Source organism: Delphinus delphis, chromosome 1 (genome assembly GCF_949987515.2).
Source record: "Delphinus delphis chromosome 1, mDelDel1.2, whole genome shotgun sequence".
NCBI lineage: Eukaryota > Metazoa > Chordata > Mammalia > Artiodactyla > Delphinidae > Delphinus > Delphinus delphis.
Window position 1 is genome coordinate 180,069,075 of NC_082683.1, and position 12,493 is coordinate 180,081,567.

Genomic DNA, 12,493 nt, shown 5'->3' on the forward strand with positions numbered 1-12,493 from the left:
TATGTATGTAGTCTTTATTTAGTAAGTTTAGAAGCTACCCCGTGCTGAATTAATCACACCCTTTCTCAGTTTCTTTTGTCACGAAGAGCTTGCAGCTTCACACTTGCAGGGTTTATGGGCTTTCAAGCAGTTATTGTCTTCCCTTTGCCTGTGAATTTAAACTTTACTGTGAGCATGTTCCAGCCCGATGGCTGCATTGCGGCCACACATGGTTTTGTTTATTGCATGCTCCCCCACAACAATTAGGAGGCCTTCGGGCAGAATAGTTTTAGTTAGCTCTAGAGTATGGCACCAAGGAGCCTTACACCCAGGGGATCAGGCTGTGTTCATTCATGAATCAGGAAGACAGTCCGCGTGGTAACTGGGGTGTCCTGGTTGGAAGGCAGAGCCCAAGACTGGGCGGTGCTCAGAGACCCTAGTAAGGATGTGGCTGGCATATGGGAAGCCTAGCTGTAGATACAGACAAACTCCAGTTTCGGCCAGAGGAAGAGGACCAAAGAAGCAAATCAGGGTCAAGACTAAAGAATTTCAGTCTTGAAAACCCGAGGACAGGCAGGAGGCTGTACAAATCCAGAGCCTGTGGGGAGAGAGGGTCGGTGGCAGGCTCTTACCGCTGGCGCCCCTGGGGGAGGGGGCGTAGATGATGGTGAGGGAGTGCGTAAGCTTGGCTCTGTCCCAGGGGACACTCACGCACAGTTCTTTGTGCGGGTTCACCCCTATGCTAGAGAAGTGGGAAACAAGGTTTGGGTAGCTGGCCCAGCTGAGAAAGATACTGGGCGTTAGAACTGGGGTTTCGAGCCCAGGCCTTGCTGACTGACTCCAGAACCTGTGCCGTTTCTCTGGGGCTTTATGGGAACTCAGTGGATTCTTCTGTACCGCCTGGCCCAGGTCCGGCCTCAGAGCACAGTGTTCAGGGCTTGCTGTACTGCCCTAAGAGGGCAGTGAATTAGCACTAAGGTCCCCTTTCCTGCTGCGGGTGCAAGGGGAGTCTCTGTCTCACCTGTTGGGAAGCTGTTACTGGCAGAGACAGCGTCCACTTGCAGGTCTGGAGCTTCCCCACTCCCCATGGAGCTTCTGCCTCAGACCTGCTGGGAGCTTCTCCGTGGTTACAGTCATGGGGATGCACTTAGAACTTTCATATTCATTAAGTTCTTTCAGCTACATTCACTTACTTAGTAAATATTTATTGTCTGTTTCATGTTGAGCTGCCTTCATGGCATCTGGACACAAAGATAAAACTTGGTTTCTGTCTTTGAGAAACTCTGTGTTCGGAGGGAGAAATATACACATGTAAACAAATAATTAAAATCCAGTGAGGTCTGGACCCTAGCTTAGTGCCTGAGTTTGCACCACTGTGTGGAGAGTTGACTGCTGTCGGTTGCTGTGCAGGCCCAGGGGCAGGAGCAAGCAAAGCCTCCTGGCGAACTGAGGACGATTCCTGAGAAGGGCTGGCAAGTCAGCCCCCAGGACGAGCTGGGCTGGCCAGGTGCGAGGGGCGCAGTCACTCAGAGGGCCTGGGACACACAGATGCCTTGCACGGAAGGGCCGGAGCTGCAGGCGTATTTGGCGCCGAACGGTGTGGTTGGAGGGGAGGCCCAGGGCAGGGGCCAGGTGACTGAGAGAGCTCCTGTCGTAGGTGGGTGTCAGTGTGTTGCGGAAGAAGCAGAGTAGCTTTTTACTTTCATAAAAGTTAAAAATCCTTTAAATGACTCACATCAAATCCAAAAGCCATTTTGTGCAGCTCGGACAGGTACCCTGGTCATTAAGGGACTGCAGAGACTGAGACCCAGTTTATCCACCAGAATGAGAGCACGGAAAGGCAATTGAAGTGATTTTATTTGGTTTATATTTTATACTGATTTGAATCTCATTATTTTGCTGGGTTATTTTATTCCCATTATAATTAAAATGCTAAGCTAAAGAATATGGGGAATTGGACATCATCCAAGAAAGAGACTATAGCTCTTTCCTAAAAATAGTTCTTTACTTGTGTGGGCACTGATTTGATACCATCTTTTTTATTTTAAGCACCTCATACAGCGCTGCTTACATGGGGCATAACTCATCAAAATGAACTGTGGCACTGAATACAGTATCAGAGAGTCATTACCGAAGTATATGTATAACCTGCCTGGCGATCTCTTAAAGGAGACCTCATCCTACACAGGCTTATTTTTATACAAATTGCAGCGTGGCACAGACACGGGGGGGTAGTCGGAGATGTGCAGCTATGCTTCTTCTCATGTCAGCTCTGCACGTCTACACTGGGTGACAGGACATGGGAGCAGATGAGACAAGCTGTCACTCACCCACACTGCCCTTTGAAGAAAGGCCATGGGGGGAAAAGGTGCCGCAAATGGGCTGTGAAGTTTACATACACTGCCCACTGTTAAACAGATTACGTCTAATGAAGTGTCTAATGCTCAGGCCATATCAACCTAATCCTTGGTGGCAGTTCATCCCTCAACTGCCAAAAAACACCGCCCTCTGGCCCTCTCTCGCCCGCTCTGGCCGCCAAGCACAGGGAGGTGCCCAGCCTTAATAAACCGAGACAGTGTGTGATCTGACATGCAAATGTAGGTCATTGCATATGTAAATGTGTGATTACAAACCTGCATGCCAAAACACATTAGTGAGACTTTGCTCTCAGCATGCGGTTGTCACACTGCCTTAGCAGTTCACGCTAATATTTGTCAGTTATTGTGCAGACAGAAGATGGAATTCCCAGTCAGGTTTAAAGGATATGGATTGCGTGATACCGTTCCTAATGATGAAGCTGTATTTCACTGCTGAGATTGACAGGTTTCATCGGGAGAAGGAATGGTCTGTACATTTTGGGGAGAGGAAGAAAACCTATTTCTCAGATGTTGCAGACTATCCTAGTGTGTAAATTAAAAAATAAAAAAAAAGATTTTTTAGAAAAGCCTGGACAATTTAAAAAGTCTCTCCTCTTTAAATGAAACAAAGTTAAGGAAACTAAAAAAGTTGCTAATATCCACTGAATATATCTGAGAAGTGAGGCTTTGTAAGTTTCCTTTGTTAAGTAGGTGTCACAGTGACACTTAATTATAAATTCATCTCAGTGACCACAAAAAGAAATCTTATATATGAACAGAGTGGCAGGTTGTCTCCCTTTATTTTATAATTTCGTTTTTATTTTCATTTTTGACATACATGTTTCTAGTCCCAGTTTTGTTTTTTCATCAAAAGGCCTGAAATTGAAAATTGAACTTGAAAATACTGTGGATCATCATGTAGGGTCCCATAATGTTGTATCACATTGTAGGTGACTTTGTTTAGTAACCCTGGCAGTATAGCAAAGCCTATACTTAGGAATTGGGAATCAGCTAGACAGTGATTTGGTTTGATAACATCTACCTTACAGGATTGTCATGAGAATTGAATTAGGTGGCATATGAGGTACTAATTTATAGGACCTGTTAAGTTGTAGGTACCAAAACAGAACCTTTTATTATTGTAGTAATGTTATTGTATTGTTATTCTAACAATTATTTATGGTTTTATATTTATATAATGAATTTGTGAAATTTGTATTCTGATTATTTTGCATGTCTTAAAGGAAGAGTGGTATTTTTCTTGACAGTATTTTGGACTTTCCGAAGAAAGAAAAGCAATGCACAAGAGTAGAAATCATTGCTACCTTTTTTCTCTTTTTGAGAAACATTGTATTTGAATGACAGTGAAACTTTGGCAGAATTTTAGTTTTTGCTAGCATGACAGATGTAGTGAAATGAACAAGGTAACATGTATTAGGGGTTAGTGTAATGCCCATGTGTCAAAATAGCCTTGTACATAAGTCATGGGGTCATCAGCTTTGACTAAGGTTTGCTTGAGGGACTCAGAGATAAATTACTTTAGTGGGTTTAGGAACCAGTGCGCCCTTTGGTTGCATTAATAGGTATTTAATGTTCAGTCTTACTAGAGGGGGCCCAGTGAGGCCCCACAAGAACGTCATGTTTACTCTGAGTCGGCTCAGAGTAGAGCAGGTCCAGAAGGATGTGAGCAGAGTGGTAAAAGGCCAAGAAGCGTGTACTTACCAGTAATCTAGGAATCTTGAAAAGGCTCGTGTGTGTTTAGCCAAAAGAGAGAAGATAAAAGGGCATACGATGGCTAAACTATTGTTACACTTTTATAGGTAGATCGCTACAGATAGATTATGAGTGTCATGAGGAGCTTAAAAGGCAGTAGTCCTTGGACATGTGTGGTAACCTCAGCAGCAGACAGTGTTGGATCCTAGTGGATCCTAGATCTGTCCTATGACTGGTTGAATGAATGAATGAGTCTGTAAACAATGAACGAAAGAACTAGGACAGTGGATAAAACGTATAAGGAGTTGGGATTTGCCTCCAAATGGGGACGGCTGGGGTGCTGCCTCCCAGCACCTGTAATTCTTTCTCAGCACCACTGAGAGCCCTTCCCTGTACCTGTGTAAGCTCTTTCAGAGCAGAAGCATTTCTGATGCATCTCTGTTTCCCTAGCAGCTAGTACAGTGCCCGATGCATAGTAAGTACTAAAATGTGTTAGTTTCAAAAAGAAATGACATTTTCCACAAACAACAAAAAAATATTGTTTAAAAATGTAATTATGTACTGAGTGACAGAGGCCAATCTGAAAGGCTACAATACTGTATGGTTCTAACAATGTGACATTCTGGTAAAAGCAAAACAATGGGTACCGTAAAAAGTCAGTGGCTGCTGGGGTTTAGTGGGGAGGGAGGGATGAATAGGCAGAGTATAGAGGATTTTTTAGGGCAGTGAAAGTATACTATATGATACTGTAATTATGGATACATGTTATTATACATTTGTCCAAACCCATAGAATGTACGACACCCAGAGTGAACCCTAACGTCAACCACGGGCTTTGGATGATAATGATGTGTCAGTGCAGGTTCATCAGTTGTAACGAAAGTCCCACTCTGGGGGGGTGTTGGTAGCGGGGAAAGCAGTGCATGTGTGGGAGTAGGGGGCACATGGGGGACCTCTGCACCTTCCTCTTAATAGTGCTGTGAACCCAAAACTGCTTTTACACAATTACGTCATTTTTAAAAAAAATTTATTTTTACATCTTTATTGGAGTATAATTGCTTTACAATGGTGTGTTAGTTTCTGCTTTATAACAAAGTGAATCAGTTATACATATGTTCCCATATCTCTTCCCTCTTGCATCTCCCTCCCTCCCACCCTCCTTATCCCACCCCTCTAGGTGGTCACAAAGCACCGAGCTGATCTCCCTGTGCTATGCAGCTGCTTCCCACTAGCTATCTATTTTACATTTGGTAGTGAATATATGTCCATGCCACTCTCTCGCTTTGTCACAGCTTACCCTTCCCCCTCCCCATATCCTCAAGTCCATTCTCTAGTAGGTCTGTGTCTTTATTCCTGTCTTACCCCTAGGTTCTTCATGACATTTTTTTCCCTTAAATTCCATATATATGTGTTAGCATACGGTATTTGTCTTTCTCTTTCTGACTTACTTCACTCTGTATGACAGACTCTAGGTCTATCCACCTCATTAGAAATAGCTCAATTTCGTTTCTTTTATGGCTGAGTAATATTCCATTATATATATGTGCCACATCTTCTTTATCCATTCATCCGATGATGGACACTTAGGTTGTTTCCATCTCCGGGCTATTGTAAATAGAGCTGCAATGAACATTTTGGTACATGACTCTTTTTAAATTATGGTTTTCTCAGGGTATATTACGTCTTTTTAAAAAAACCTTAATGATGAGGTGGTAAACTCACTGCCACTGGAATTGTTCTTGGTAGAACTTAAATGATTGTCAGGAAGTTTAGAAGATTTTCATACATTACTTGGCAGGTTGGACTAGGTGAATTTATATATATATGTGTGTATTTTTATATAATATGAATAGTTCGATAAATACTTGTCGAGTGAATGGCTGTCTGCGGGTTTACCATAGAAATCACCTACTTATGTGAAGACAATCAATGATTGTGTGTATATTGTGTGATTGAAAACTTTTCTGACTTTTTTAATTACAGAAGGCCTTACGACCGGATATGGGCTATAATACATTAGCCAACTTTCGAATAGAAAAGAAAATTGGTCGCGGGCAATTTAGTGAAGTTTATAGAGCAGCCTGTCTCTTGGATGGAGTACCAGTAGCTTTAAAAAAAGTGCAGGTAAGATGACTTTAATTATATAAATCCACGTAAAATTATACTCTGTGAAGAATAAATAGAGAAAAGTGCATCCTGAATGATTGGGTCATGACAGTCTTAAGTTGAGAACGATGGGAAGGAATAAAAATTTTACTGTAAACACTTGCATTAAGTGCAATACATGGTGGAAATCATTTTTTAGTTTTAATACTACTTTTAAAGTTCAGCTGGTTTTGTTCACCCAGATTCAGTAATGACTAGAATGATCTTAGAAAAGCTTTCACAGCTCTAGGTTTTAAGAGGCAGATTTGAGTTGTCACCATGGCTCCTGACTGGACGTGTGGCTACGTGTTGTATCCTGAGCTGCAGGCACTGCAGAAGGAAACCAGGCTCACAGAATGCACAGCCTGATAAAGTCAGTAAACGGCAGGCAAGGTTAGGGGGAGGTTTTCGTTAATGTAGAGAGCCACACTGGCAATAAATGAAAGAAAACTGAAGTGAACTTTATTTACTGGAGAATAAAAAAAAAATGAAATAGGTAAAGTCAGAGGATTGACGTCTTACGTAAAATCCACACGTTGTATTGGTATCATTCTAGCATCAGCTCTGCTCTCCAGTCCTGACTCTGTCTGGGTTCCTCAGATCCATGGACCTGCCCCAGCTCACCTGGCCAGGCCCTGCCCCAGCCCGAGCCCAGGACAGGTCACTGCCCTGATGGGTCCACTCGCCTCTGGTCTCGAAAGCACTTGCCTTTCTGCCCCAGAGTGTGTTTGACATTGTACCGTTTTACTTCCCTTTTTCAGGGAAGGGCATTCTTGTTCACACCTGCCTGTGGACTTTCCATTTTACTCTGCAGCCCTGGTGTCTTTTCTGTGTCGAGACCTGCAGAACCTCAGTGTCCTCTTATTATTATTATTTTAATTTTGTAAGGGATCAGTATACTTGCAACAGCTATTGCAGAGGTGAACAGTTTTCACTCATATTTTTAAGCAAATAGTAAATATTTATGAAAGATTTTATGGGGCATATATGTTAGATATAAAGAATAGGACAGATGCTGTCATATCCACCACTCACCTTTGACACACTTCTGCCACTCCCTTCCTTCAGAGGTCACCATGTCCTGAATTTGTGTGCTTTTCTTTAGAGTTTTTCTCCAAATCTGTATACATTTCTGAAGAAATTTGTTGTTTGCTTTTGCATTTTTGAACTTACATAAATGTTGTCACATGTTGGTGTGTGTGGCTATGCTTTATTCTTTATATATCTAGTATTCAATATGTAGATATGCGTGTGTATGTGTAGTAGTATTACATACTACGTGTGTATACTATCCAGTTCTTGTTACGTGCTACTGGTTGTGTACAGTTGTTTGCTGTTACAAACAGTACTTCCGTGATGTTCCTGTGTATGTTTCCTGGTGCACACATGCAAGAATCTCCCTTTTGCATGTGCCTGAGGATGGAAGTGATGAGCCCAGGGCCACGTACGGTCAGTGCTGCAAGTTTATACCGAGTTCTTCCAGCGGTTGCACCGTTGACCTTCTCTCCAGCAGCACGTGAGGGTAGCCGTCTTCTCTCATGTAATCTGCCATTTACAGTAAGAACATAAAATATACAATGCAGATATTAGTGTTTATGACACAGATGACTTTGGGAATGATTATTTCCTAACAACAGCTCTGATCCTTTTTTTTTTTTTGCGGTACACGGGCCTCTCACCGCTGTGGCCTCTCCCGTTGCGGAGCACAGGCTCCGGACGCGCAGGCTCAGCGGCCATGGCTCACGGGCCCAGCCGCTCCGCAGCATGTGGGATCTTCCCGGACTGGGACACGAACCCATGTCCCCTGCATCGGCAGGCGGACTCTCAACCACTGCGCCACCAGGGAAGCCCTCTGATGCATTTTTAAAATGTATTGACTTTCTAATATGTATCTCTGGGCAGTGTGGGGGGGGAGGAAAAGAAGCTAGCAATTTTATTCCTGCCCACCAAGGGAAAAAGAGTCTATCTAGAGCAATGAAACGTTAAACCCTGCGGCGTGGATTCCTGGTTTCCCTAGTTCGCAGAAAGGAAATGTCAGTATGAGCTGTTGGCGTGGCTGGGATTGGAACGGAAGCCAGGCTGTCGAGGTGAGACTAGATCCTGGAGAGCTCTGAAACCAGGAACAGGACTTTGAGTAGGAGGGAAGTGAGGATTCGCTATGGATTCTCTAGGAGGGTAATAATCTTCAAAATCGGTTATTTTCAAGATAAAAGTACAAGCTGAACACACAGAACGTACTAGAGAGAAGACAGCTGCTGATTTGCCCCAGGTGTCAAGGCGGGGCTGGCTGGCTGGCTGGATGGCTGGCTGGATGGATATGTGGGTGCGTGGGTGGGTGGATGCTTGGATGGGTGGGAGGATGGGTGGGTGGATGGCTGGGTGGATGAATGGGTGGACGGATGCATGGATGGATGGATGGAGTGAGAGACCATCTAGGTGGAGTCCCTGCGGCCTTCCTGGCTTCCCTCTCCCCCCTACCCCCCACCCCCGACCCTGAGTGTGGACAGAGAGACAGCGCTCAGTTCTGTCTCTAAGGATTGCGTTTTAAATCACAGAACCTTGTCATTGGAAATACTGAGAAAGAGGGGGAGAAAGAAGGGAAAAGGGAGGGAGGGAGAAAGAACAAAAGCTCTTCCAGGCCTCTTGTAATACCGTCTACATCGTTTCTGGTTGCCTGTATCCTTCTTTCCTTTGACTGGAAAATTGAATGGACAGGAGTGGATGTGCATGGTCGTGTTTCCAGTCAGTGCAGGGTAGATGCCCCTCCAGCTGCCCCCACTTCACACTATGGTAAACCCCAGACCGCTGCCTCCCGCTGTGCCGAGTTCAAGTTTGTCCTTTGGGCTTTGCCTTCTTCTGTGCTTCTTAGGGTTGCTATTGGGACATATTCTAGTTTAAACGTAACTCCTTTATACAAGAGAGAATTGTTGCTGTAAAGATATTCTTAGCTTCTGTAATTAGGGAACAGTATCTTAAACCTTTGTGAGGAGAAATATATTTGCATTTCAGACATGTTATCGATTTTTGTGATGTATTACACTTGCGCTGAACAATAAAGACCAGGGTTCTTCCTTTTTAAAAATCCACCTCTGCAGCTTAGTATGAAAATGTTTTAAACTATTGTTGACCAGACTCTTTTCCTGCCTGAAGAATCCTAGCCCTTCTTTAAAAAATTCATAAGGAATCAAACATTGGATATCCCCATGCAATTTGTTATTTTAAGGCTACTTTACTCGTCTAAAGGGCCATGTCACTGTTTCCAGCTCTTCTAGAATCCTTCCTGGTTGAGTTCATGTGTTGAAATGTTGCGTTTATAACTCATTTCTCTGCTCACAAATCTTTGATGAGACTCTTTAGAAGCAGAGTGCAGGTTCCTCAGCGTAGTTCTCCAGGCTCTTCTGTACTTTGTCCTGTGTCAGGTATCACTTTTCTGTGGCCAACTTGCCGGAAGCCCTGGTGACTTTTCTGGATGTTTGCCTGTTACCTGTGTGTGGAAAGGAAAGAGTGTGTACTGAATGCATGTTCCTTCTTTGAAATCATAAAGAGGTTGAGAGCCTGCAGTGTATGACAGCATTAACCAACCTTCTAGAAAATTTGCCCACATCCCGTCATGATTTGTTTGCCAAAATTAAGATGGTTCTTAACTGATGGAACATTTTTGCAATTCCACATACTGGCTTTGCTTCCCTGTCTCCCTGCTTCCCTTCCTGTTGCTCGTTCAGTTCACTTCTCCAATGTTAGCGATCACTTGATGTTCAGTGGTTAGCTTCTTAAGGCTTTGAGAACACCAGCATGAACAGAATAACGGAGCTCGTGGATTCCAGTGGAAGTGCGGCCAAGACACGTCTAAAATAGTGAGGGAGGAACCACAGTGGGCGCAGCCTTGAGGGGCCCAGGGTGAGAGGGAGGTTGGGAAAGTCTTCACAGGCGTCGGGCTGTGTCTCAGAACCACAGTTCTTTGTGTTGGAAGATTATCAAAGAATTGTTTTGATCTGGTCCACTTAATCTCTGTTTTATTATACTTAGTTCATTGATTAGAGCTGTGTAATTGGAATTGGTAGACGTGATGTTATAGCATGAATTTTGGTTTTTTGTGTCTCAGTTCTTTGACCTTTTTTACCCTGACTTTTTAATCGTAGGTGAAGTAGTTTGATCCTTAGTTCATTAATGCTTAATTTGTCTTTTCTTGCTCTTAAGTTGTATGCTGAATAATACTGTTTTACTGTGGGACATCCATTGTCAGTCAGTGACATTTATTAGAGTCACTTCTGTATAAAGCACTTTTGTATACTTACAAACAAACATAAATAGTGATAATATACAGTATTTGTTCAGATTCACCCTTTTGATCCGGGTGATCTCAAAAAAACTTTCTGAAAGGACAAATATTCTTTGATATTTGTTTTACTTATATTTACTTATATTTGATAATTATGTTAAAGCATTCATCAAGAAAATCACTTTTTATAGTATATTAATGAGTATAACTTGCTCTTTTACGTGTGTTAATTTTAGATTAAAGATTTTGCATGTTTGCATGTAATTAGACATTAGGATTTGCATGCAATTAGAAATTTGTGGGCAGTAGCTTCTTCCGTAATGCATACACTGATTTTAACATATTTGTAACACTTTATAGCCATATATTCAGTCTCTTTTTCAGTGTTCACCGTGATTACGGAATTCGTCCTGCAGCTTTTATCAACTTCATTATTTAATCCCTATAGACTTCTTTGAAACTTTCAATAGATACTTGAGCAAATGAAAATTAGGAAGCATTTGTAAGAATAATTTATATATTATATATTTTTTAAATTGAAGAATAATTTAGTAATTGATACTGTACTAGTTTACTTGTCAAGGAGGCAGAGACTTCATCTTAAAAAATTAAAGCTTCTTAATTTTATTCGTTTGTACTTTCAATTTTATTTTAGGCATTTTGAGGCATATAAAAATGTAGTAAATTTTTAGCCTTATCGAATATTTAGAGAATGGGGCGTTCTAGTTAACAAAATTTGGGGGTTATAATGAATTAAGATATATACCATAAATAGTTTACTAACATTAAAATATTTAACTGATACAGTGGACATCAGTGAAATAATTTAGTTATTTGTCCATTTTTTGATGTTTCACAAATTTTTCTTTTAGCATCTTATGGTACCTTAGGGTCATCATTAAGATAAATGCAAGTTTTGATTATGTGAGTTTATCTTAAAATTTTTAAATGAGAAACTCTTCTAGTGGCCAAGCTCGGTGAGTAAATATTGTTCTTTGTGTGAATCTTCTCTCTCCTCGACATCCCCACCGTCCTCCTCATCGTCTCAGTGTAAGGTGCTTCTCTTTCCTTGACTTGGGATGCGGGGACGTCATCTTCACTAGGGTTTCTTCCCCTTAGTCTGTGCCCAGCCATCGTTATTCTCTTCTGTCCTTGAAGCCCATCCAGTTCAATACTTGTTCCATCTTGCCCCTGTCTGCCAGTCTGCAACAACCCCCTCCTTTTTTTTTTTTTCTTAAATATGTTTTCAGCCCCTTGCTCTCATTTTCCTCTGTCCCTTCCCTGGCACCATGCTGACTCTGCCAAGACCAGGCATCACGGTTGCTCAGCACGCCCACCCCCGGCACCCGGTCTGCTCGCAGCACTGTCACAGCCCACCCTGCGCTCTGCTTGTCCTGTCTTAACTCTCCACATCCCCTCTTCATCTCCCTGTCTCATTTCTCTCCCATTCTATCTTTCCACCAAAGCTTGTTCTTTGACCTCATCCTGACCACGGCCCTCTATTCCATATTCTCTAGACCTCTTATTTAAGGTCTGATTTCAGTTGTTTGTGTGTTTCTTGGACCTTTGTCAGCTATTTGAGCAATGCGGATGTTTCCACTTTACAATCTCCCCCATCTTGTTCCTGTCTTGCTAACCCCCCGGGCAGGGTTTCTCTTCACTGGGTGTTTCTTCATTTCCCGGTTCACATGTACCCACTGTTCCACACCCCCTAGCACAGAAGGGTTCAGGTTATTTCTTGGAGTTTTGCTTACCTTTCTTTGGAAATGCACTCTCTTGTACTCCCTACTTGGATATATTTTAACCACGGTAGTGAGAAGAACACAAACCAGCAGGTACATACGATTACAGTGTTGTCAGTGGTGGAGTTAAAAACTACCACCTACTCTGAAGCCTCAGCCATGGCCCGTATGCCTTCATGCTTAGTGGAAAAGGGCATCTCCTGTGTGACAGTGACGACCTCTGCCATCTGCTGTGCTTTCACGATTGCACAGCCATCCTAATCCATCTTCCCTTCCCT

The 12,493-nt window shown here is 42.7% G+C and overlaps 1 protein-coding gene across 3 annotated transcripts in view; it reads left to right on the forward strand.

The window, feature by feature from the left end:
• NEK7 (NIMA related kinase 7) overlaps positions 1-12,493 on the forward strand; it is a 152,879-nt gene that overhangs the window by 65,993 nt on the left and 74,393 nt on the right. For 2 of the 3 annotated variants that reach the window (XM_059998791.1, XM_059998792.1), the window contains exon 3: positions 6,033-6,173. The exons of the other annotated variant lie outside the window; for it this stretch is intronic. In XM_059998791.1, the coding sequence (XP_059854774.1) occupies positions 6,033-6,173 (141 nt within the window). The remainder of the gene's footprint in view (positions 1-6,032; positions 6,174-12,493) is intronic. 3 annotated transcript variants of the gene reach the window in all.